This window comes from Triturus cristatus, chromosome 9 (genome assembly GCF_964204655.1).
Source record: "Triturus cristatus chromosome 9, aTriCri1.1, whole genome shotgun sequence".
Lineage (NCBI taxonomy): Eukaryota > Metazoa > Chordata > Amphibia > Caudata > Salamandridae > Triturus > Triturus cristatus.
Genome location: NC_140592.1, coordinates 323,814,883 through 323,841,989, shown reverse-complemented (window position 1 = coordinate 323,841,989; position 27,107 = coordinate 323,814,883). Strand labels below are relative to the sequence as shown.

General features: G+C 44.1%; 1 protein-coding gene across 2 annotated transcripts in view; it reads left to right on the top strand.

The window, feature by feature from the left end:
• Nucleotides 1-25,602, top strand: part of LOC146797846 (acylamino-acid-releasing enzyme-like) — a 286,819-nt gene extending 261,217 nt beyond the window's left edge. For both annotated transcript variants that reach the window (XM_085625045.1, XM_085625046.1), the window contains exons 22-23: nt 20,656-20,762; nt 25,229-25,602. In XM_085625045.1, the coding sequence (XP_085481171.1) occupies nt 20,656-20,762; nt 25,229-25,334 (213 nt within the window). In that variant the 3' untranslated portion in view covers nt 25,335-25,602. The remainder of the gene's footprint in view (nt 1-20,655; nt 20,763-25,228) is intronic.
• Nucleotides 25,603-27,107: the final 1,505 nt, after the last annotated feature.

The following is a 27,107-nucleotide window of genomic DNA, read 5'->3' as shown; positions in this document are numbered from 1 at the left end:
TGGGTGCGCGGATTTTACACCACGTGTATAACGGGTCCTAACGTTACTCTCCTCTGGGTCAAGCGAGATGCTACTAACCAGAGAGCCTATTTGTCCCTCAGGTGTAGATACAGGTGTAGATACAGACTCCGACCCCCGATGGGGTTCGCTAGGGGCTGGATGTACTAGGACGGTGTGTACACCCTGGTCCACCCCAACACGCTCACCTGGCTGGACAACTGGGCCAGGGATGATGGTAGGGATGATGGTAGTGGAAGTGGGAGACACCGCCCCGGCTAGGAGACCCATTGAGGACCTTCTATTGGCCGCAATATCCAGTGACAGTCTTTTTGCAGTGCGATCAATTTCGTAGGCCAGGATTGAAGAGGCACGTACAATAAATTGGTCCAATGTTCCCATAACTGAACCTGTAGGGACCACCTTCCCACCCTTGCCCGACTTAGTTGCCATTTTTCCCGCTGAGTTTTTGATTCCCAGTGAGATAATGATTCGGTGCCGTAGCTCTCTGCAGTCCGTCTACAACTCACAAGACTATAGAGTGTTTTTCTAGATTTCAAATGAGTACTTACCTTAAAGAGACACTCAAAGAGGGTGACCCGCCTCAAGCCGTTATCAAACGGGCCCACCCTTGACCCGCAAGACGGGAAACCAGGCGTGCCTTTATGTGCCTCCAGGTACGTTGAAATAATGCATCCTGTCCCAGGAGATCCAGGAGATCCTGGGACTTGTGGACAGGAAGAGGAAAAGACCGGTGGAGCCAAACCCGGCCGGTCGTTGGCCCCCGGAGATGCAAGGGGCGGAGCCCAGCCCAGCCGGGAGGAGGCAGCGGTGATAGTGGTGAGTGGCAGGCAATTTGCAAGCTAATTGCGTTTTGCCGTGATGGCTACAGGTGTCAGATTTTGGCTGCTGCTGTTACCGCCACACACGATGTCCACACGCACTCACCAGGGCACTACAACCCGCCTCCTTCCACGCAGCCTTGATTCCCGGACTCCCAAGCTGGTGTTTTCGGCGATTTTCGGCCGCAATTTTCGGCCGCAATTTTCGGCCGCGGTAAAGTATTTTCATCTGGCAATTTAGCCCATTGTCCATCCAATGCTCATTGCATGTGGCCAGCTATTTCCATTCCAACTGGGTGATGGGTGAAGTGGCCAAGGTGCAGAGACAATTGCGGGGTCCATATTTAAAATATCTGATGATTTCATATAGTGTGTACAGTGCCAACAGTGGCTGCTACTGATGTTCAAGAGTTCAGTTATTTTGTCAAAAGGCTGATCAAAGCAGATTCTATGACCATGGTGGAGCACAACCTCTATATGCTATTCACAGGAAGAACATCCATGGCAGGAGCTTTAAAGTGCCAATTCTAATCCAATCAGATATCCGAACCACAGGAAGGACTTCAAAAGGCCAAGCAAGTGCCACTCATTAGAAGCAACCAACCAGGTACTAAAATAAAGTCTTGCCTACAGAAGATATAGCACAATGAAGAAAAAACAGTATGGAGGAACAAATAAAACGAAGTTATTTGCAAAAGGGCACTTTTAATTATCCTTTCGTGTGTATATAAATTCACATCTCATTTTTCATTTTTTGCTGAGCGTATACAACAAACATATATTTACAAACCACAACCTATGTACATTAAACGAAAATACGCTACTGTCCAAAAACAGATTTTCGATTATGGATCCACCTTTCAATAGTGTGGACATCCCAGAGGGCATATACATTGCATAGGAAAAACAATATCTCCACAAATTCAAAAGCAATGCAAAGTTCAAAAAGTCCCAACACATTCCAATTTTTTAGGGGCCCTCTATGCAATCAAACTGTCGACGCGGTCGCGTTTCAGCCATTAAATTCCTTTTGGCCTCTTCAGGACAAGGAAAGCAGCAGCAATCTACATGAAAAGAAGCACACTAAAATAACATATACATTACGCAAGACCCTATAAGCTCGCCTTACACTGTACAGGTCCTTCACCTCAAACGTGAAATGCAGACAAGAAGTCCCACCACAAATAAAGAGGAAAAGAGAAAACCAATTATCGTGACAAGAAATATCTTTACTAATACATTACTACCTAAAGCTTATTAAATGTATTTATATGCTTATAGGTCCCAAGGCTACTCTCTCTATCATTAGAAAAAGTGATTCTAGACACCTCCACCAGTCGGACTTATATATATGTACTATAGATACAATTACTCTGGGAAGAGTTTAACGCCCGAATCTGGGAGAGCCTCTCTTAGGGGTTAACCGGTCTAATAGACTGACCTTAAGTCGAAAAATCCGCTCAGCGAATCAATAATACTTGAAAGGAGAGGATAAAGGGAGTCCAACCCATCTACTGCCAATTCTGTAGAAACGAAAGAGAAGTAGCTAAACACATTTCTCCAATGACTCAAAGTGCTCAAGAAGATATAGCCCACAAGAAGGGCTGCAAAGAATCAAGCCAGTTACACTCCCTAAAAGCAACCAAGGAGGAAGCCAAAGAACCCACAACCCACAAGAAGGTCCTTATAAAACAAAGCCAGCATCACTCACTAAAAGCAACCAGCCTGGAGGCACCATGAAGCTCTGACCCGAACTCTCTTTATGAAGGTCCTAGGGCATTGTAAGCCATTAGTGGATTACACCTTGGTAAGATCCAAGTACAAGAACCATTGCCTCAAAGACCCGATTTCTCAGATCACTCATGCGTACTCATCATGTGCCACCTATTTGCATCTTCACACAACATCCCCATTGTCTTATGCTCAGACATGCTATATAATAATTGCAGACACCCAATATCACACTACCCAAACAGCTTCATCCTTATCACTGACTTTCATGCAGAAGACCTAACAGAACCCATCACCGCTCAGTCTTGGTGTCATTTTCATAACAATCCTTGCAACCTCCACACACATTCTCAGCTTCCTTTTCCCTGCTAACTACAGTATTCAGCACAACAACGAACTCAGCCTTAAAAAGTGGTCATTGCTGTCTTCTACAGACTGTATTCATACAACAACTACTCAGGAACGCTTTCACGATCCTCTCCTGTCGCTCACCACAACCCAGATGACTATGACCTCAATCAGCTACCCAAAAAATATTTTCTTTGGAGACTTCAGTCTCCCAAGTGACACAACAACTAGGCCATGAATAAAACCATGGTCAACCTACTAGAAACCGCTGACCACTGCCTGCACGCATTTCATCCACACTTCCAGCAACTCATTATTGTCATGCAAAACTGCTTCTGAACTGGAACAACCACACAACCATGATCTTTGACCTTCTCGATTCCAGACTTGCCCACATAGGGTAAAAGAAAACCCTCAAAGCAAAAGTTATCATCTTCCAGGAACTTCCTCATCGATGAAATCTAAGACTGTGTAATGGCGCTGCACCATGCGTCTACACTGCATTAATCGTCAAACGCTATTCATCTACATACTCCCAGCTATTGAGAACATCAAGATCCATCAAATCCATCATTTGGTATGCAATAAACAACCAACCCAATCTAAAAATCTCTTCAGGAATTTACATTATTTAACTAAAAGATTGGCTCATCACCATCCATGCCTGGATCTTTAAGTGTTACTTGAAGCTCACACCCTTGTTGGCATTGTTTTAATTGCTAGCAGGAATCAGCAGGACCATGTGTAGACATATCTTTCAGCAATGAACCTAGACGACTTGCCCTCACAGCAGTTCTCTATGACAGATCTATAGGATTCCACATCCACACAACACTCAGGCTTCAGAAAGCACATCTCAAAAGACATATAAACTGCCTGGGACCATCTTCTCATTTCCTGCAAAGCTTTTCTCCCTGCAGGAGTCTAGAGAATAGTCGTACAGGTCTTGCTCCTATTTCACCTCTTAAGAGGCAATAGCCTGCTGATATTCCAGAGTTGCTTATATCTCTCCTGAGGAGCATCCTTCGTGCTGCTTCCCGACTAATCAAAAGAATTAGTCACCGGAATTGTATTTACTCTGAAAGCAGGAAACTGAAACACTTGACTATATCTGAAAAGCAGGAGCAATATTTCTGGTGAGATATGTAACTCTTGCCCAGCCTTCAGTGAATCTGCATTCAGACTTCAGGGTTCAGAGCCTTGCCATAGCCAATTAATATCATTTGGAGGACACGGGCGTAATATAATTGGCTTTAGATGCTCCTCTACGATGTCTGTGTATCTTCGCAGGGAGGAGTATCCTAGCAGGGAGGAGGAATTTGCTCAGTAGCGTTAACACAAAAGGTGCATTTCTTTTGTCACTCGGATTGCCTGCAATCTGAAGTTGACAATTTCATGGACGATGTGTGGTATTAACGTAGGGCTGGTTAAAGGTTAATTTCGACTTTTGATCATCCACAGAACAGGGATTTTACTTCCTAATGCCTATGATCTATTGATTAATGAACGAGTTGCAAAAAGTGTATTTTAAAAATGGCCTGAATTCAAACCATTGTAGCCTATACCTTTGAATCTGCTGTTGTTAAAGACTTTTTTTTTAATTACTGTCTTTACTTTAGCAAGGAGATAGAGGAGTTTTAGGATCCATCTGTTAACGCTCCTATACAATCCTCCTTCTTGATGAGAATGTATTAATAGTTCTTTGAGTTTGCTGAAGGTGATTCCACAAAAGATTTGTTTACCTTAATTTTTTGTTCCACATGCCCTTCAACAGACTTGATCCAAAATGGCCCTCTTTAAAGTTCTCAAAACTTAAATATGTTGTCTAAAAACTTGGGGCCCGATTCACAAAGGTAAACTTAGATGTCTGGCCAAAGTTTAGACCAAACATCTAAGTTTACGAATTTAGGAATTCACAAAGGGCGTTTACGAGTACTACCCTTTGTTCGCACTCGGCAGATCAGTTATGATTACAATTCAAGAGCGGTAATTCTTTATTGTATGATTACGTAAAATCCTTTACAAAAGCGGAGCAAGTAGATACAAGTTAGAAAAGGTAAAGGTAAAATTGATAAAACTCTAAAAGGGGGATAAAATGCAGAGATGCTACAATGTACCAGTACATAAGTAAATCGGTGCAAAACAAGAAAAAGGTGCATTTAAAATTAAAACACATTGAGGATTTGACATGCAGAGGGTATACAGAGCTACATCACCACGGAGGGCTCAGTCTATTGGATATCCTGTTACTAGTAAAAGTTAGTGTAGACAGTAATAGTATTAAAAGTGCGATGCTGAACGAATGCGAGTACTGGTAATCCGTGAATCGTAATTTATTTGTCAATTCTCGGGCCGATTGTAAAGTCATTCCAGCAGCCACATAAAACTTCCCAATACGTGCCAGCTCCATCGGGACTATAGTGGTGTAAATGTACCTTAAGGCCTCCTTGCATGTTCTTACGCTGTGCTGAATGAACATGGATCTTAAGAACAAACGCCTTGGGGACAGCAAAGCGGATTCTGTGTGGTATTGGCACAGACAACATCCAGTCCCACTTGACGACAAGTTTTTCCAGTGAGCTCTATAGTCTTGTATTGGCAAAGTTAAGAGCCTCACCATCATGACGTTTTGTAGGGCTTGCCTTCCGAGTCCCGCTTTTAGGTAGGGCTGGCATGCGGTGGTTTCATATGAGCTAATAAGACCTTCTGCACCCTGAACAGGTCTGATCTGTTCAAGGTCTTGTTGCCTCGAGATGTTCTTGCCACACCTTTTTAGCAGGTTCTTCAGACTAAGCTTAGTTAATGGTGTGTTTGTTGAGAGATCAGCTGGTAGCCCCAATGTCTTTTTGGCCATCAGGAAGTACCTCGCCCAGCGACTGTTATTGTCTGTAAAGACCACCTGTAGCACTGTGCCCGGGCATGCATTAAACACATTGTGATAAAATTTGACTATATCTTTTTTGCATTCAATGTCCATTGCTGTGATGTTAAACTCTAGTCGGATCAGTGAACGCCTAGTCGAATATGGGAGCTTGAAAACTTTTCTGTAAGCCATAGTGTATAGGCCCTCCAATTTTTGGGTCAGCAGACCAGGGAAGGCAAGGTGGCCATAGGTGAGTGTAGACATTAGCTTGGCTTGAAATACTCGACGGATCCCCTCCGTCGAGTGGCTTACAAGCTTGTGATGTAATTTGCACAAGCCGTATGTTAGCTTGGCTGCTTTTGCCACCAGTGCTTTAACCTGCAGTGCTGGTCTGCAGGTGTCTGCAAATTGTACTCCCAGGTAGGTGTACGTGTTGGTTGTAGCTATCCTTAGAGGGCCCAGCTGACATATCAATGATAGTTTATTTGACTTTTGGCCGAAGATCAACACTTTTGTCTTTGATGCATTAGCTATAAGTTTGTTTTCCATACTGATTACAATTAGATGTCTGTACTTTCACTAGGGTAGAAGACAAATGTATAGCTTGCTACAATGTGTTTCTGTAATTTAAATATGTGGCTGCTATACAAATTAGATCAGGGGTGTTAAATATAGGTGCAGAGGTGTTAGCTCCATAGATTTTCTGAATATCCATGTAAAATACATTGACTTAGAGTGAATCTATATGGAACAGGTTTACATAGTTAGTGGATATTTAAAAAATCTGGCATTGATCTAGTCCTCTGGCACCTACACTGGATGTTCTTCTTGTCAGGGATTGTCCAGGACTATGTCGGGAACACAGTCAGGGACTTGGGGAAGGACTGGGAACTGGGTAGACAGCATACAGTGCACAAAAAGAGTAGTACCGCGCTGCACAGGATCACACAGGGAGTCAGAGGAGAAAAAGGGATCCAAAGGGGAAGCCTGTACAAGTGAACAAGATGGCTAAGACTCAGAAACGAAGGACACTCACAAGGCAATTTAGCATTAAGACTAACTACACACAGGACAGACGTGCAAGATATATATATATGATACAACATTAACAATAAAGGGAATGTGGGGTAAAGCACTCTGGAGCTCCACACAGTAAGACTGAAGCTCAGTAAGTTCCTCACCCACAATTGCTGTTACAGATACTGACTGCAAATACCCACATAGGATATGCATGCAAAGGCAGGGTCTGTGGAGCTGATACCTATGGCGATGTTATAAATGTAACTCAAAGACAGTACTCACAGTGAACAAGAAACACTCCCTAAGTAGTCAGCTGGGTCCACGGATCCTGGCGATCAAACAGGAACTCACAAGGCAGTAACAGCAAGGGGCTAGAATTAAATATAGGCACAAAAGACAAGGAGTCAGCTGGGTCCACGGATCCTGGCGATCAAACAGGAACTCACAAGGCAGTAACAGCAAGGGGCTAGAACTAAATATAGGCACAAAAGAGAAGGAGCTAGCAAAGAGGAGTGCTTAACAGTAAAGGAAGGAATTCACAGGCCACACTTGGCTGAAAACAAGTAACCAACATACAAGGTAATTAGAAGCAAGACAGCAGGAATAGAAAGGCAGCAAACTAGGAATTGGAACCAAGGAAATGGGAAGAAAGGCAGGGACTGGAAAAGGAAATATACAGAAGGGGAGGCTACAAAGGTATACTAGAATAGTGCAGGTTCAGGAATCCAGAAAACAAAGTAGCATTGAAGGCAGTGCTGGGGCAAGAACAAGAATTGAGCTAAGGCTCAGGAGTAAAAGTAGCACTGCAGACAGTGCTAATTCAGGAACAGGGAAATTACTAAAGCTCAGGAGTCAAGGTAGCACTGCAGGCAGTGCTAATTCAGGAACAAGGAAAACAGCAACAGCTCAGGAACAAGGAATAACTAAAGCTCAGGAAACACTGGAACAAGGATCGGTCTCACCGGTACACAGCTACAATGACCAACTCTGGACTGAAGGGAGCTGGGGCTTACAATAGCTCACAGTAATCATATGCATCAGGTGTGAGCAGTCTAGCAGCAGCCAGCCACAGGTGAACTGGATTCCTCCCCCCTTCCTTGGCCTGCAGGGGTGGAGACAAAGCAATGAGCTGGGAATGGAGTTTCAGGCATGAACAAACTGGCTTCCACAAAACCCGGCATGGATTGGGAATGGATGGCCTTTTCCAAGTAGAGTCCAAATGGCTGGAAGTCAGTATGTGCATGAAGGGGAGGTTCCAGCAGCTTATTAGAACAGTGCAAAGTACCACAAGTAGGTTCCCTGGTGGAGGGCACAGAGCGCAGGGAGCAAATCGCGACACTTCTAAGGCTGGCATCATTTACCTCTGGACAATTTAAACCTGACATGGAAAGATATTTTGCCCACATAAGAGATTTAAGGTGTGTGCACCACAATCACTTTACATGTATTAAAAATTGTGTGAAACAACTGAACTAATTTAACTAAATGGTAATTTTAGTCTGTCACTGAAGGAATTGCATAGAGGGGATTGAAAGGGACCCCTCAAGCAATTGACTCTTTTGCTAACAAATTGAAAAAGGGCTAATTGATGTTGATAGTTTCTTCTTACAACTCTTTTTATCAGCTGTGTTTTTTATCTTTGTCTCTAGTATTAAATGTCCTGTGTTAGGAACTAGCGGATGGTCCAGACTGTGTGACTAGGACTGCAACCTGCACAGCAATTGAAAATTCTTACTTTCAATTCAGTTTAATTCAAATGATTTGCAAAAAATTATGAACAGATATACAATTCAAAATTTACACGAATCCATGCTTTACATTTGTCTCCATTGACGAACTCAAATTGTCAAAATAACAAATTTTCTATATAAAACAAAATTAATGCAACACCCAATGCATTTCGGGACGCTGGGTCCCTTCGTCAGGGGTATTCTGCAAGAAGAAAAGGAGACCAGTTTCAAAGGATGTACATCTGGGATCAGATATTATAATATATGCTGATGTGATGTGTGAATATGTTGTGCTCCCCTCACCACAGTGATTAGTTGAAATACAATTGATACTACCTGACTTCCACAACACTGGTAGTCTAAATTCCACAAGTTCGGAAACAATATGTGGGAGAAATACAATTCTAAGAATAGCCGCTATAATCGGCCAGAACCACATTAAGAAGAAAAGTCTCACAGAAGTGAACTGTGATTGTTAGACACATACCTGCCAACTGTGTATGTGGTTTTTAGTACAATCCGATCATGTGCTCAACACCGTAGAACTCCTAGAGTAAAAGAAATTTGATGTGAACACTGAATTCCTGACTAAACAACACGCAACTAACAGATCTGTATTACCGTGGCTCACCTCGGGGTAAGACGAGAAATTAGGAAGTGCAATCCTTTCAGTAAACTTTGTCCAAAAGCCCCTTCTGATAACCGGAATACTCCAAGTCACCTGCCAAATGTTAGCGCATTGTTAGAGGGCATAGTGGCCAGTCTCGTAGTCACGGTACAAGCGGAAATATTCCGCCGTTAAAGAAACAAATCGTAATAGAACCTGCTTACCGCGAACAACATATGGCGAATCTCACGGTCGTCTGATAGCGTGTGGCGTTCGTGTGTGTAAGACAAAAGAAACACTTCCTGATATACGCGTAAGCGCGATGACGTGTCAAAAGAATAATAGACAGCGACAACAGACTATTTGAAATGCGCTTAGTAAAAATGAAAGCCCGATAGCAGGATTCTGCAGCTTAGACGCTGAATATTACCTAATTCAAATTGGACACAACTAGATTTGTAAACGCAAAAGATGAATACATAAGTGAAATCAATTCGTACATCCCGTGCAAACAGAGCTGCAAAGTGCTTATTATCTGTGTGCTCCCATGAGACAGATTGAAGAGTGTATTGCAACCTGAATGATAATTCTTATTGCAGTGGAAACATTTTCAGTGTTACTAAACTATAAACACATTCAAAATGATTACATAATGAGAAGTATAAACAATAAAATAATCTTACATCTAAAGACTCATCTTTTTTATGTGTTTAGCTAATTCTGAATGTGAATCTGTGGTTCTGGTGTACATTGCTGAATGTGAGTGTGAGTTGAAAAAAAGTCTCAACATGAGACATCAATCGGTAATGTAGTGTCTCGTGTGGATCCCTTGGTGATATTGCAGATCATTAATACGTATTCACAAAAAGCAAGCCATCTCAAATTTGTCATTTAAACCGTGCGGCATCATGGTCTGTAATTTCTTAATCCAAAACGCTTCTCTCTGTGAAAGATGTTTGGAGTTGTCTCTATATTGGATTTGTGATGCTTGTTCAATAATTTGAATTTTTAACTGTGCAATTTGGTGACGTTGTTTTTCCCAATGTACTGCTAAGCTCGAGGTAATGCTTTTTGTGCGGATTTTACTTTTGTGTTCCGTCAATCTTAATTTCATCTTTCTTTCAGTTTTACCCAAGTATAATAACCCACATGGGCATTTAATGACGTAAACAACATTTTCGGAATTACAAGTCGTTCTACTTTGTAGTTTAATTTTCTCACCAGTTCGGGGATGTAGTAGGATGTCTCCAAGAATTGCATTATTGCAATGAATGCAATTCCAGCACTTATGGGTACCATTTTTCTTAGTTTTAGACTCCAAAATTGTTGGCGGTTTAATTTTTTTCGATAACATCTCTTGAAGATTATGCGCTCTTGTATACGCAAACAAAGGTTTTTCAAGAAATAACCCATTAAAATCAGACTCAGACTCCAAAAGGGACCCCTCAAGCAATAGACTCTTTTGCTAACAAATTGAAAAAGTGCTAATTGATGTTGATAGTTTCTTCTTACAACTCTTTTTATCACTGTGTTTTTTATCTTTGCCTCTAGAATTAAATGTCCTGTGTTAGGAAGTCACATATGACTCTGCAGTATATGACTTGCTTCATCAAATGTTTTGTTGCGTTTTCTAGGATCAGTTATTTAGGTGGGTGCTATACTTTCAGGTATCTCAGATTCTTGCAATGTCTAAGCTTCGAAACAGAACCCTCAGCCTCTAACTGATGTTCCTTGTTGCTTTCAATGGCCATTAGTGAGTGGGACGCCAAGTTCTTTTTGGTCAAGACACACTTGGATAAGTCAGAGGTGTTCTGCTCCCTTCAGTTAAGCTTCCTTACAGGGAATGATCTCCAAAGAGGTCTTTAAAAAAACACCATAGGAAGAAGAAATGAACTTCTTCCTCAAGAAAACAGTCCATCTCTAGAGACCATTCAGAATCTCAACACAATTCCTCTATGCCAGTCTCTTCTGCATAGTTTGAGCTAAAGTAGACATTGAAAAATATGAAGATGGAAATTCCAAATGCTTCCATCAGACCATTCTGCATATTTTCAGGTTGGCCTTATTACCCGCAGAGCCACTTCTCAAGGTTGGCCAACTGAGAGTTTGCAAACTCTGCTTTGTTACTCCACAGACACATGTTGTGATGAAGCGTTGCCCTCCAAGGCGCCAACAACAGGGCGCTCAATACCACCGATTTTTGGGTCTTTTCCACTTTCGAAGTTGACAGATGCTTTCCAAACGGTAAAACAAAAGGTCTCTGCTTTTCCAGATACTCATGCCCTGCCTGATAAAGTTGACTCAGATAACACGAATGTTGGCAACCTCTTGCGCTCTTACCATACAGATTTTAGCTTATACCTTAACTTTACAAAGCACTAGTGACCTTGACACATCTTAAGAAGGGGACTTCCTCTCCTCTTTGGGCTTCCGTCAGAGAAAGTCTCTTTGCGGACTTCATTGGTATGAAAAGCAGCTGAGGCATTGGAATTGGCCTTGCCTTCCACAGAGGCGAAATCTAACATTTTATGTCATTAGTGATGTAATATGTAAGGAAACAAGTAGTGCATGGCATCAGGCGCAAGTTATACTTAGCTCAGTAATCTAGAACTAGTGAATTTCACTGTTTTTTTTGTTTGTTTTGAGACTTCATTTTTTATCTTACTCCAACACCTAACTAGAATGTCACATTAACCTTGTGTTTTTTGCAGTGAATTTCTTTTTTTTTTTTTTTAATATAAGGCAATATCTTACAGCCATACCTAAATAATAAAGCACTGTTATGGTCGTGAAATAAAACTGGAAAAACCACCAAAAGTTTCAAGTGATGGGTTAAATCAGAATCCCTAAGTCGCACAACTGCCATGCTGCCATGAATGTATTTATTAATTGTTTATCATTTCCCACATCCAAGAGTGCCCTACACAGGCAGCCAACCTACGCTGTGACCAGAAGGGGTTGGCTGCAGGACCTGGTCTCTGGCTAAGCCCTGAGGCTAACTCCACACGGCCGTGCACAGAAGAGTTGGGTGCATACCCTAGCCTTCTGTAGCCATCTTGCCACAGGTGTGCAACCACTTCTGTGCATGGCCTTCAACCATGTGCAATGGGGTTGGGCCATGAAACCAAACTAACTGTAGGATGTCTCTTCGACTTGTCGCAACCACAGTTCACACTCCCCACACAGGCAGACTATCCGAGTACTGCTGAGGCCACTGTTTAGTGACTTGTCCATCCGTATCATGTGGGATAAATCAAGTTCGCCCCTCAATATAAATGTGCTGTAGTAAAAAGTCAGTCTTCATTGTGTTATGACTCTTGCTCTCTCTGCTGTTGATTTGAACCCCTGAAACACTTTAAATATTTTTTCTTACAAAAAGCCACCACCCCCGATCCACCCACACACACTTTTTCTCTTGCTGAGGACCATTCCAGGTGACAGAGTTTAGAAGAGACCTGGGACAATGGAGCAGGATAGTTACCTTCATGGTGACTAACTTTCTGAGACCAAACTCTTTCTCCTATTGTCATGTCCCCCTTTCCTCTACTCCCTTTACCATGCGTCAATATCGTTTCACTGATCGGCTTCATTTAAAAAAAAAGAAAGAAACTTGTGAGGGTGCAGACAGCGGTGGCTCCTCAACTGCAGAGGAGCGTTGCCACCTGCTCAGTGCCAGCAGGTGAAAAATGAAATGATAAAACAATGTTATTTTCATTTTATTTTTCACTGACTGAGAGGAGTCTGCAGAGCCTGTGGCGGTGGTGGGGGGCTATCCTCTACGGACAGCAGAAGGGAGGATGAGTGGTGGGCACTAAGTGTGCATGTCAGTCTGGCCGGCTGTCTTAGGACTGCCAAACCGGCGTGCCTAAATATTTGTTTTGTGTACCTTTGTACATGTGAAACAGTTGTGTATTTCTGTAATTTGTTGTCTGTTTGTATCATGATGAGAATATGCACAAAACTAAATCATCTTTATGAATTATACCTAGATATACTTTTAGCTAATTTGAATATAAAGAAATATTTTTTTTTAAATATTGCTTTGTCTACACTGAGTTCACTTTATCAGTGTGTCAGTTAATATGGTCTGCTGATTGTTAGAGACCTTCATTGCCTAGGGAATTTTCCTCGATTACATATTTGCCGTGCCCTAGGAATTTCAAGTTTCTGCAGGGGGTCTTTGTTATTTACATGGACTTCAGGAAGGTGCCACTGCTGTAGAATGTGAAAGTGTCCGGTGGAACCCAAAGGTGGATTCAAGATGAGAAGTACCTGCAAGCAGGGGTGACAGAGTCTATGTCACTTGGAAGTGACCCAGAGGCCCGGAAGACGTATGCCCACCGAAGTCGGGTGTTGCATGAAAGCTGACGATGACCTTGGAGTTGCAGCTGTGCTAACCAGTTAACGCTATGGAAGACCAGGAGCAGATCATGAGCTGTCCCACGTCAGATGTCGAGAGTTGTGGGGTCGGTGTCTGTCGGGAGCACCAACAAGCCTTGGCAACTGCAAACAATGTGGAAAGTAAAGAAGGTGCAGTGTCGGGAACAGCAAGGTCCAGGTGACTCACCACAAGCAGGGGAGTCAGAGCAGGCCTCGAGCAATCAGGCTAGCCCGTTGAAATCGAAGAAGACCCTCAAGAGGACCCACAGGCTGGGGGCACTGGAGTCGCCAGAGGACCTCAAGCAGCTCAACAAAGATGCCGGCCCACGATGCGGTGAGGACGAAGATCTTGGTCACTGGAGATGTTTGAGGTGGGGCCACTTGCAGCCCGAAGATCTTGGTGGAAGGAAGCCAACAAGCCTTTGCAACAGCAAGTCGACGAGGTGCTCAGGGGTTCAGTTCCTGCAGCTCCAACGAGAGATACTGCCTCAAAATTGGTGAGAGGACAGAGCAGGCTTCGAGGGATGTGAAGAACCATCACCTGTGTTGCTGAGCCTTTCGGAGTCCGTGGGGGCTAGGGATTAGCAGACCGTTCAGATTTGTTGTGGTGCCTGAAGAGCATGGAAGTGACTCCTGCACTTCAAGGGAGATTCCTTCCGGTGTTTTGTGTGTCAACAGGCCTTGGAAGGTGCCTGTATCGAGCACACGCATGGAGGTTTCAGCAGACGACCAGGGCGACGAGACCAGGAGCAGCAGGAGTCTTCCTAGATGCAGTCTTGATGCCCAGAGCGAAGTCCAGCGTAGCCCAGAATGCCCAGATGGTCGAAGAAGAAGTGGTGTCTTGAAATGTATCTTGTCCCACGACGAATCTAGGAACCCACCTACAGGTAAGCCCTTAAGTACCTTAAGGAAAGGGTTGGGACAATTCAGGGTTCCCTCCCAGGGGATGATACTCCCATGTCCTTTGTCAAGTTTTGCGCCAGAGAGGGAACCAATGGCTCCCTGAGCTGGTTTGAACTGGACTAGGCAAGGAGGGCACCAAATGTGCCCCTCAAGCAGACTGAGTGGCGCTGGCAAGCACTCCCACCCAGCCCCAACACACAAAACCCTGTCTGGGAGGTGGTCATACCTCCATGTGACAGGATTCCTATTGTTTTGCCTTTCCCTGCTTCAGCAGCAGGAGGGCAGAATCACGTCTCTGGTCAGCAGCAGCCATGTTGTGCTGTCCGGGTCTAGACGACAGGAACCAGGAGCGCAGAGGCTCCCGGGGGAACTTTACAGTGCATAGAATCATGTCTCCCACACCTTCATAACTCCCACCCTGTTCATGGTGTGGGGGGTATGATTCCAACATGTTTGATACCAAACATGACAGGGTTCGTCATCACGTAATGACGCATGGCCACCCTATATATCGTAAAGGCGGATGCACCTACAACCCAGGTGAATGGACACCGAAGGTTGTAGGGGTGTCCTGCTCATGCAGGGGCACCCTCACACTTGGGACCGAGCACCCTTCCTTCAGGATTGAAAGGCCTGCTTTAGGGGTCACTTATTGGTTTTAAGTGCAGTGACCTATCGATATAGGGAAAGCTATATCTGTCGTAAGTGGTGTTAGCACCAGCTTACACAGGCTGAAATGGCGACCTGTAGTTACAGTTTGAGTGGTTTCCCATGGGTAGCCTAATACATGCTTCCGCCCATGGGAAACCCCTGGTGCACCTATGCCCTGGGTACCTCAGTGCCATATACTAGGGACTTATAAGGTACACCAGTATCCAGTCTGGGATGTACCCAAGTACTTACCATAACCAATTTAGGGGAGAAAGCACAGAGACTGGGGTCCTGATTAGCAGGATCCTAATCAGAAACAGCAAAGCACCAGGCAAAAAGTGGGGGTAACCATAAAAGCAGATCCTACTTTACTGCAAGCCCTATAAGAGGCAGAAGCGTCACTTTATTCATCGCTTTGCTGGGAAGATTTTGGCAAACGTCATCCACATAAACCCACAGATGCTGCTTTGAAAGAGGAGACAATCATTCGATACCCAAGAAGCATAGAGACTGGGGCATTAGCCCTCCACCCCATTATGCTCTACCTTCCCACCACCATCATGTACACCACTACCACTGCTCTAGCACAGTCACCAGAGGGCTCTCCACACTCCTCATATGACCTAGGCAGTCCCTTCGGAATTTTCGACCGCTATGAAACACCTTTCAAGGCATAGCCAACAGACGACTGATGGGATGACTATGATGTTGGCTACCCGGGAGATCTAGACCTTGTTCAATCTCCCGTCATGGCATCTCCACGTGGTTATCCAGCGGACAGCTACCTTGCAAAAGATGGACATGCATGTCTTCAATTGAGCATTGTCCAAGTTAGAGCAGACTGTGCAGTTCCAGTCAATTTGAAAGGGCATGCTCGAGTCCACCAGACGTTCAGAGACTCTGTTATGGACAAGATAGTGACACCAAGGGCATAGAGGTAGCATAAACCCTCCCCCATTGACCCTGTGTACATCAGGGGCCATGTCCCTCACAACTCCCTGGTCATGCCCACCGTTCACAAGCGGGCTTCTGCTCAAGTCACAGGCAACACCCTGCAAGAGGGTGGCAGTAAGGGCAGTTACTCACTGGCGCACAGCCAGCTCAGGCGGACTCTCCCACAGCAATAAGGTCCAGTATGAAGAAATGCAGGTGCTGATCAAACATCTCTCTGAAGAGTTCAGTATGCGAGGTGAGGAGATGATGTCACAGGGCAAGACCATCTTCAACACCACTATCCGTTGCGCCCTCAATTGGGTTTAAGCTGGAGGTCCAACAGCATTTCCTGTCCTTTGATGGGGAACAACTATTTGGACCCCAGGAGTGTGCGATGCTGGAGCAAATAACGAGGGACACAGATAACACCAAATCGATGGTACCCTTAAAACCACAGCATCCAAAGGCTCTTTTCAGAGGCAGCAGCCTCGAGGGAGGTTCCAAGGCCACTTCCCCTGTTTCCACCCATTAATACAAGAGACAGCAGCAGTCTTTCCACCAGCAAGCGAGCAAAGGGTACACTCTGGGTGCTTACAGGGGCAATAAAAACAGAGGCCGAGTGAGGGGAGGCTCCAAAAAAGGAGCCTCCACCTCGAAGCACTGACTTGCCCACCCTCCCCCCTCCAATCACCAGTCAGATGACTTGGTTAGATTGCAAGATTTTGTCTCTCGCTTGGTTGAAATCACATCTGATCAGTGAGTACTATGAGGAACTGGTATTGTTATTCAAGTTCTCTCTCTTTTATTTACTTCTTGGTACACTACTGACATGTATGGATATAATCCTTCCTTGATCGCTGTCCAGATGCAGGCTTCGATTACTGAGAGAGATCGCGTTATCCATGAGAGAGCCTCCACTAGCCCTTGAACTGCCATCTGAATATATATGCAAGTGGTCTTATTTGATTACAAACTGAGGTTATGTGCCAAGAAGTTCCACAATTATAATATTGTACCTTTCTACTTGTTTGAAAACCAATAAAAATATTCTTCTTTTTTTAAAAAGGTCAGTGAGTATGAGCAGTACCCCTGCCACCATCCTACCCTGCACACATATGCTCAGCAGAGCGGAGAACATCCCAGACTTCTAAATAAAGAGTTCCAGGTACTCCTCCATAAATGAGCACCCCCTTAGCACTAGGGCACAGGCATTTACTCTACATCCTCACCCCCAAGAAGGATGACTACCGCAGGCCAATCTAGTCTTCAGGCTCCTCAGTCATCAATACACATGTCAGAACATTTCCATATGACATCCCTGCAGGATGTCACCCCTTTGCTTTGACAGGACAACTTCATGATGGCGCTAGATCTCAAGAACACCCATTTTTTCTTCCCCATCTATCCTGCCCACCAGCCAGTACCTCTGCTTTGTATCAAGTGGCCACCGTTACCAATTCAGAGTGCTTCCCATTGGGGTAACCATCGCTCCAATAGTAAGTGCCAAGCAGTGGTAGCCACCCATCTAAGGAGGGGGCGTCTATGTTTTCCCCTACCTCAATGATAGGCTGATCAAGAGCGCAGTCAAGCAAAAATGCCTAGCTCACACCCAAGATGCAATCTCCCTACCTTATTGCCTGGGTTTCACCTACAACCCATCGATGTTCAGCTCTTTCTGGGGTACCATAACTGTGGTCAAAGGCTACATTTACCCTAGCTAGAAGAGGGTGTTGGCATTTCAGCAGCTCTTATCTCCTTTTCAGCCCGGCCATCAACTCACAGTCAGAACTTTCATGTGCCTTCTAGGGATGATGGCCTCCTGCATTGTAATAGCTTTTCATTGCATAAATGCCTCTGGGCTCTATGGACACAAGCAGAGGGTCAATAAGAAGGTCTAGTATTGGACCAGTGCTCATCACTTTCTGCAGTCGTGCAACATCAACAACTTGTTGCACAGCAGGCCTTTCTTAGACCCCATTCCACAAGTCACCATTAACATGGGCGCCTCTCGTCGGCAGGGAGGCACATCTTGACTATATGACAACACAGCAGGTTGGCCTGCATCTTCAGTTACAGTACATCAACTGCCTCAAGCTAGTAGCCAAACATCATGTTCTCAAGGCCTTCCTTCAAGTCATCCAGGGCAAAGTAAACCTGATCAAAATAGGCAACATAACCACCATGTACTGCCTTTAGAAGCTACTCTACCCCACCCTCAGCAATAGCTCAAGAGACGGCATTGGGTTCTCTGCCACTGCATGCGTCTTCTGGCAGAGTACCTTCCGGGAGTGAACAATGACTTGGCAGACTTGCCCAGCAGGACACATAAACAAGTCCATAAGTGGGAGCTCCACCCACAAGGTGTACTTCGCCTACAGGTACCCACACCAACAGTCCATAAGCAAATCACTACGGATGAACTGGTCAGGGATCTGTGCCCATGTTTTTCAGCTTCTCCCATGCTTAACATACCTGGTTCGGAAGATGCGGCAAACATCTCTTGCTCTCACCCCCACATGTTCCAGACAGACTAGTGCTCAAAAGTCCATGAGATGTCCATCATCCCTTACGAGAAGCTCCCCAACAGGGTGGACCTTCTAACATCCATCTAAGGCCAGATCAGAGATCCATTGCCCAGGCAGCTCATTCTAGCAATTTGGCACCTGCAGTCTTCGAGTTTGGCTACATATGCCTCCCACAGGAATGCATGGACATCCTGTGGTGATCAAGAAACCTACCATTCAGGCCTGCTAGGCCGCAAACTGGAAGAGGTTCATCGATTATTGAATCTCTATTCACCTGGACCCTCCTAAACCCAGTGTCCAGGGCCTCATCTGCTATCCTCTTCATCTATAAAAGTCAAATCTCGCCTACACTCCAATACGGCTGTATTTAGCAGCTATGGCCACAAACAAAATAGGGAACATTGCTCCTTCTTTCGAATCCTAGTAATCAAGGTCTTCCTGAAGGGCCTGAAGAGGGTAATTTATCCCAAAGTACCCGCCTGCCCTCGTATGTAAATTTACGTTTTTCCTAACTAGACACATGGGTGCCCCTCTTTGAGCCCTTGTATTCTTGCCCCTGGCAGTTCCTCTCCTGGAAGTAGCTATCCTTGTAGCCATAACACCTCTCTGATTCATCAGTGAGTTGCAGGCTTATACGTTCCTTTCACATCTTTAATTAAAGACCACAAGGGCAGCGTTGTTTTCAGAACCAACCCGAAGTTGCCCTCAAAAGAGTTTTTCTATTCCACCTCAACCAAATGATAGCTCTGCCAGTCTTTTTCCATCAACCAGACCTGGCAGTTGAGTGAGCCCTTCACACCCTCAATGTTAAGGTGCCGTCATGTATTACATCAAGAGGACCAGGACTTTCTGCAGGTCCCATCAGCTATTTGTAGCCTTTCGTAAACCTCACAAAGGTCAGCCTATTTCCAAGGCCAGTATTGCCAGATGGCTAGTCAAGTGCATCCATCCCGGCCTGCTACCCTATAGCTAACAGAGCCCTTCCTGTTATCCCCAGGGTGCACTCTATACTCAAGAAGGCAGCAACTATAACCTTCCTTGGTAATACCATGATGGCTGATTTATGAAAGTCAGCCATCACACACTTTTATTAAGCAGTATTGTGTAGACATCGTAGCCTGCCAGCAGGCTATGGCTGATCAGAAAGTCTTAACGACATTATATCAGACATTTGCATCATCTGCGCGCTAGCCATCGCTTGTAGGGTGGGACTGCTTTACAGTCTGTGCAGAGCATGTGTATCTACAGCAACACATACTACGAACATATAAAATGTTACTTAACCTGTAAGAATCTGTTCTTAGTGTGTGCTGTAGTAGATTTGCATGCGCCTACCTTCCTCCCATCAAGTGTGCAGCTCTACTTGCAGATCTGTGCTTTTATTATATAACTTACTTCTACAATGCCACATTGTGCACCATATAGTGTTCACTTGTGACTTCATACCAGGGCCAGCTTTAGGGCGGTGCGACCACTCTGGGCGCTGACCTTGGGGGCGCTGTGTTTAGCAATAACTCCTGATTTAAAAGCAGTTGATGCAGAGTTCCTTGTGCGTTCAGATTTCAGGCCGCAATACAAATGTAAGGATAACTCTTGTGATTAATGTTCCTGCTAGAGGGAGGGATTGGAGTTTTGATACACCATGAAGTAGCGCAGAGGGTTCATATGCCTGCTGCAAAGAACAGGTCTGTACTTGAAGTGGAAAGCCAAGTGGATTAGAAAAGCCAGCCTTTACCAGCGCGTTAAAACAAATTAAATTTATGCTAGAGGGGCTGTGGAGAGATGAGGGGCCCTTTTGCCGGGTGGTAGGCAATGGGAAAATCTGAGAAGGGGGTCGTGGGGGAGGCGCTGAAAAAGATTGTCTCACCAGGCGCCACGAGTGCTAAAGCCGGCCCTGCTCCAGACTTACTCTAACCCGCTGTGTGGAAAGCAGTCTAACATGGAGTCTGTGCCCATGCGCATTGCCATCCAAGTGTGGAGCAGTAAAAGCTACCAACAGATGCTTACAGGGTAAGTATCCTTTTTATTTATTCTTCATTGCGGTCTGATCCTGCACAGCCTAGGGAGTGTATGTTTTATTAACTATATGTTTAAGACCACCTCTGTGTACCCTTTCATTCCAAAGGTGAAAACACCGGTCTTGTTAATGCTGGGTGAAGAAGACCGACGAGTACCCAATAAACAGGGCATTGAATTTTACCGAGCTTTGAAGGCCAGGGGTGTGACCGTACGGTAAGCGTTATTCTCCTCAAATTCCCCTCTATTTAATTTTTTGTATTATTTATTTTTATATGAAAATGCTTTTGGTTTTGTCTTACTGTTAAGGTCCATATGATACAAAGTTTATTCATAACTGTATGAATGAAAAAATGTAAACCACTGATAAAATAGCTAATAGTATGAAACATGCAGCTTTCACAGGAAAATAATGTTGGTAAGCCATGATGAAATAAAATAGTGGACCATGCATTGAGTTCATTTCCTGTTTAACTAATCACTGATGGTTACAGAGCTTACATGTTATGGGGTTTGGGAAGGGTGCAGTGAGGATATGGGCACATGCACTTGCCAGAAAAGCAGAGGCTTAAGAATCCCCTCCAAATTTTTATATTTTTTTCATATCCCAAATAGGTAAACTTTCCTTTTGGATGACCACTACCAAAAGCTATACTGGCATAAAGCAAGATTATGTGAGAAAGTAAACCGAGAATAAAGAAATGTATTAACTTTTTTTATAACTTGCTTATGCATACAAAACTTATTTTTGGATTTGTTTTTTACCTTAAAATGTGCATTGGTTTTAGTCCACCTTATGGATAATCTTATGGGTTGATTTGGTCAGTATCAGATGGCCACTTCCAATGCAAGCCAGTAATAGTCACCATCAGAGATATTAAGGCAGTACGATGAATCTGGTGATTTACAATTCAGGCCAGTAAACAAATCATAAATGTTAAGGATATGAGTGAGTGCATATTTGTGTCCCCTCTCTAATCAAGGCTGGGCATCTTTGTAGCTATTTTTTTTACTACAGAGCTTGGAAGAATCAGCAGAATGTGAGAATTAAAGTTTTTTTTACACCTCCTTCGGTAAACACTAACTGCCAAGTACTAGACAGTTGAAAACAAAAGTGTCATAATTATGGTCAGTATTTGACACTTTGCAGGTGAAGCTCTCTTTATTTCTTCCCATCCTATGTAGTAACTAAGTTAGGGGTTTTGTAGAAACTTTACTCGATAACCACGAGACATCTAAGACAACCGTGACTCTTAAGACAATAGGTAACAGGTTCTGAAGTTAGACTTTCTTTTATAAATATGCACTTGGTGCTTTGGATCCAAGAATGTGGCTCTTCATATTTCATGCAGTATTATGTTGGAGCACTAAACACATCTGCTCACCCGTCTGCATGGGGGCTGAGCAGATGCAGGCCCCTTGGTTGTAAGGAGCAGTAGCGGTTTAGGGTGCCATTTGCTACTGCCCTGGAAGGCGACTGCCCGAGGGAATCATAGGCTTTCAAATAGTCTGTCCAGAGCAGCATGGTCTAGTGCCAGAGACCTCATTTGCCGTGGTTGAAGGATGCCCTTCAGGGACGTTCTGGTGTTCAAGTGCAAAAGGGGCGTTACCCTACTATCAATGGGAAGGAGGAGAAGGAAATTCAAGCAGCTTGTGTTAAATAAAACTGCTTTGATTCATTTATTTAAAAAAAAAATCTTTGGTATGGGATTGGTGTTAGAACAGGAAAGGCCTGAGCATGTGTGGAACGAAGAAAGCTTCGCCCTGCAGGCAGAAGCCAGGGCATGACATCACAGTGCTGGGCAATAAACTGTTTTAGCAGTTCTAAATCTGTTTGCATTTGGGCATTTTTGGCTCTGGCCCAAGGTGGAGTCAGCAGAACTCCATTCAGGTAATGGGCGGTGGAGCAGGCCGATGAGGACAATGAAGGAGTGGGTGGTAACCAGCAAAGTGTGGATTGCCCCTCCTCCACTCTCACCCACTGCTGGTTTGCTTTTCAAAGCTAATGGGAAGGCTGGAGGAGGAGTCCACAATCTTGTGAGCCTGACTTTCAGTTTCATTAGTTGGAGAAGTGATCGAAAGCACGTTGTGAAGATTAAGACCTCCTCGTCTTCATCAGCTCACTCAGCCGAACCATTAGTGAGTGTTTCTATTTAAGTTAGCTTTCCTTCAAAAGTGGAAAAGGCTTGCATTTTTTCCGGTGGTTTTGGTATACTCCAAAGAATGCGCGCTATCATATAATGAGGCCTTGCCATTGCCTGTCATGCTGCAGGTCGTTATGTTCCTTAAAGAAAGGCTTTTTCTCCTTTAGCTGCATGCATTTGGTCACAGGTACCAGCGGGCAGGAGGGGGACGGGTAGAGATAAACATCCAGATATGTTAGGAGAGAAAGAAAGCAGTGTTCCCCCTCCTTCTCCTCCCTAGTAGGAAAACTGAATTGAGGAGAGAGCGTGTACTGGTGATGGTTTACACCTCATTCGCTTTTCTTTCTGTCTTCCTTTTCCATCTGTGTTGAGAACACACATTGATTGAAAAATAATGTAAAACTGTTTTTATAACTAAGTTGGATTGGTGTGGAAACGTGAAACTTAAAGTGCAGCTGCGTGCTGTTTTTCAGCCATAAATGGGAAAAATGTCAGCACAGATGTAAGTAATACGTATAGAATAATGCAGTGGCGTACCAAAACTTAAGGGAACCCTCCTGCAAAGAACATGCCCCCCCATCCCCCAAAAGCTCTGGACCCAGTTAGAAACTCTCAGGCCAGGGGGCCCCCTGGAGCTTGGGGCCCCTGCCCCGCACTGAGGGGGCTATTGTTACACCACTGGAATAATGTAAAGATGTGCATGTTTTCCTTTTAAAGTATGTGACTGGAGCAACAACCAAACAGCAAATAACTGCTTGTGTGATTGTTGCTGCAGTCGTAGATGACTTATGTTGAATGAGTAAGTCACACAAAATGTCCTAAACCTTGGCCTATCTCCAACGCAGGAAGCGTATTCAAATGCCTCTTAAGAGCGGAATTGTATTTTCCACAAACACGTTTTAAATAATTTAGTTCCAGAAGAATTCTTTTGGGAGTGAGCTCTTTTTCACATTAAATGGGTTAGGGGCCCGTATCAGGTAGGATTTTTGAGAGATATATGCAAGTAGCCAAGGAGCTTTACGCCCCTACCACTTTCTTATTTCACCAACCGCCACTGCTGCCCTTCAGGCTGCAGGATACCGGTGAGGAGAGATAAAAATATTGTGCATAATATATATTGCTTACTGCGGCTGGCCTCCAGCTTCCAAACTTCTTTCATTACATGCATTGTTGTTATGCCAACTCGGTCATCCCTGTTTTATTGAGGAATGGTGTATATGTGGACCCCGGATTTTAAGGTTGCAATTGATTCGTGGAACATGAGTTTTTTATTTACTTATAAATTTTCACTAATCTTAACTCCTAGACTGAGTATAGAACACGAGTACCCCCTAGACCGATTATGTAGTCATGCCGACTGTTACTCAGTGTGTGGCTTGTACAACAGTCAGAGTTACGCGCAGCAAGAAGCACTGCTGCCCAGTTGTTCAGCCTACAGAAAAGACTAGTGCAACGATTGAGACTACTGTCTCCGTGACGCCGGCTGGAAAACTTGAATTTGGGGGAGTGAATGTAAACGCTTGACTTCTAAGAAACTGATGGGATAATACCTATGCATACGTAGCCCATGTGCAAATTCACTATTTTTGGCCGTCAATGCCTTCTGCATGACCCCCTTTCCCCCCCCATGGAAGCCACCCGAGAAGGCTATATACCTGGCATTAGCAGGTTATTCCAAGAGTCTTGTATGGAACAGTTTTGCAGCACTCAAGTATGATCTTAAAGGTAAGTTCCTGTTATTGCTGTGCTCCCGACAAAAGTTGGCAGTGGACCAACGTTTTACTTTTTTTTAAAACAATGTAGGAATAATTTTTAGCTTTTTAAAGATTATTTTCAGGTTTTAAAAAACAGCACATTCAAACTTCATATTGTTAATCAAATTAATAGATATCGACCAGTTTCATAAAATGAACAAACATTATTTTTGAAAATACTTAAAGTGTAGAAAGTACTCACATTGTCCCTGCTCCAATCAAATCTATTTAAAATTAGGTGTATTTAAAAAGCTGCCTCCACAATATTGCTCTCGTGTGAAATAACAAATGATCCAGTGATTCACTGCAAATGATCATACAAACTCTTTTTTTTTTTATCACATTTTAAGTCCATTCAGGCCCCTGTGGTCCCTAACAGAGTAAATGGTTCAGTCCGATTCTGATAAAGTTCTTCACAGTCAAAGGAAAATGCAGGAATTCATAATGCCTTATGAAAGTAGTTTTTGCACCCAACATTTCTTTTTCGTGGATTATCCTGAATTTATATATAGACAAGGTCAACCCAGAGGATAAGAAGAGAGAAAGTATGTGATGACTATATAAAGTGTTACAAATTTAATGTTTGTGTATTCTGAAAACGTAAGATATGTGCATCTGATATGCCACCTTTGTTTATTTCTTTAAAAATCAATAAAAAGAGTGATGAAAAAAAATGCATGATTTCACTCATTTTGGTGTTATGGCATGATTAAATGGCATGCTCGTGTCAAGTGTCCTCTTAAGAAGGCCTGTGCTCATGTATGTTTTTTAAAATCTTCCTTAGGGTTCTGTGGTACCCAGGGAATGGCCACTCCCTCGATAAAGTGGATGCGGAGTCGGATTGCTTTATGAACATTGCCCTCTGGACCCTACAGCATTTGCAGTCCTGACCTAGCCTAGGAACACTCTACTTATGCCAAATAAAAATTCTACTTCCTTCAGAGCTCTGCTTTTTTAATCTGGTTCCTTAAATTCATGGGATAATTAGTACCACCACTTAATGCTTTATCCAAAATGTATTTAAAGGTACCTTTCTTCCATGACTCCAATGGGCGTTTAGTGCAGTTCTTTCCATAAACCTCATGTGTGCTGCTCTTTTTCCTCCTGTTTGTATGAATCGAATATTGACAAATAGAGATTAAATTATTCTTGTTCATCTGTTTCTGGTTTTATTTCAGTACGCCTGTGACTCAGGCTTCTGGTGTTAAATGTTCTACATGTTGAGGGCAGAGAAGTAGGAACAGACCAACTAAATTAGTCATAGAGCTTAAGGATTTTATATAATATGTTATATGTTCCTTGCATTAGCTTGGTTTTTCTCACGACTACAGTCCAAAAGCAAATTTTGTAGCATCTGTGGTGGCTCTTGCTAGCAAACACTTGCATCTTTGGCTGCAAAAGGAAGAAGGGAGAACTGACTTTAGCCTTGATCATTATTACAGACTCCGCTCAAATAAATGCATTTTGTGTACCTCAATGTAAATCATAATTTTGGTCACAATTTAACCCTTGAACCAGGCACTACGCCAGAAATGGTCATCTTCCCCATCATCTTTTGCCAGTCAGCAGCATGGCCTCTTTCCTATTTAATAATCAGATCCTCTTATGCTTGACCTTAAATCAAGACAAAAAGAAGCCATCTGAGAAAAACATGAGAGCTGCATCTATTATGCAGTGTGTACTCCGTTCATCCCAGGTGCATTGGTAGTCTAACAAGTAGCAAAACTGGTAAGTTTTACAATGTTGGGTAACACCTCAGACATGGTTCTGACGAAAAAGTGCAAACTTGCCTTAGAGGAAACCCATCCATCGGAATCTTCTGTGACGCCCCCCCCCCCCCAGAGGCCCACGGTCAAACCTTCTGTTCTGAGTCAACCAACACCTTCACCTTCACTTCCACCACCTCCTCTCACCTCCTACGCCTTCTCCTTAGGGGTCCCTGGAGTCTTACTCCAACACCGACAGACCAAGCCCTTATTCTCCAGCTGAGGGCTTTGCCCGGGTATACCCTGGTGCTTCAGGAGATCCCTAGGAGGATTACGATGTGGACCCCCCCCTCCGAAAGATTCTGACTTGGACCACATCCCTGGCAGGGCCAACCCCTAACATCCCCCCCCCCACCCCCACCCCCAGATGACACCATGGCGAACCACAGCATTATCCAACACTGGGCCCCTTGTCATAAGGTGGACATGTATGCAACCCCTGAAGAAGATGGCTTACTGGTGGAGACACTCTCCAAGACGGTACATTCTATAAGTGCCTCCTGATACTCAAGGGGATGATTAAACCTTCCCCCAAGATATTTAAGGAGCCGGTCAAATCCTGTGGATACACCACACTTGGAGAAGAAATACAAACTATTCCTATCTGACCCGCTTTACTACATCATACTTCATGTCCCACCTGACTCCCTAGTAGTCACCACCCCTAGGAAGGGAGCAGCAGCCCAGGCCATGTACGATGCTCCACCTCCTGACAAGGAAAGCAAGCGGATTGATGCTGCGGGAAAGAGTTGCGTTGGGTCTGGTCATGCACTGGCACTTCGCCAACTCTGTAGGCCTCTTCTCCTGGTATGAACAGCCCACTGTGAGGTAATGGAAGGGCTCTTGCAGCACCTCCCTGACCAGTATCCTAAAATGGGGGGGGTTAAGGAAGGCAAG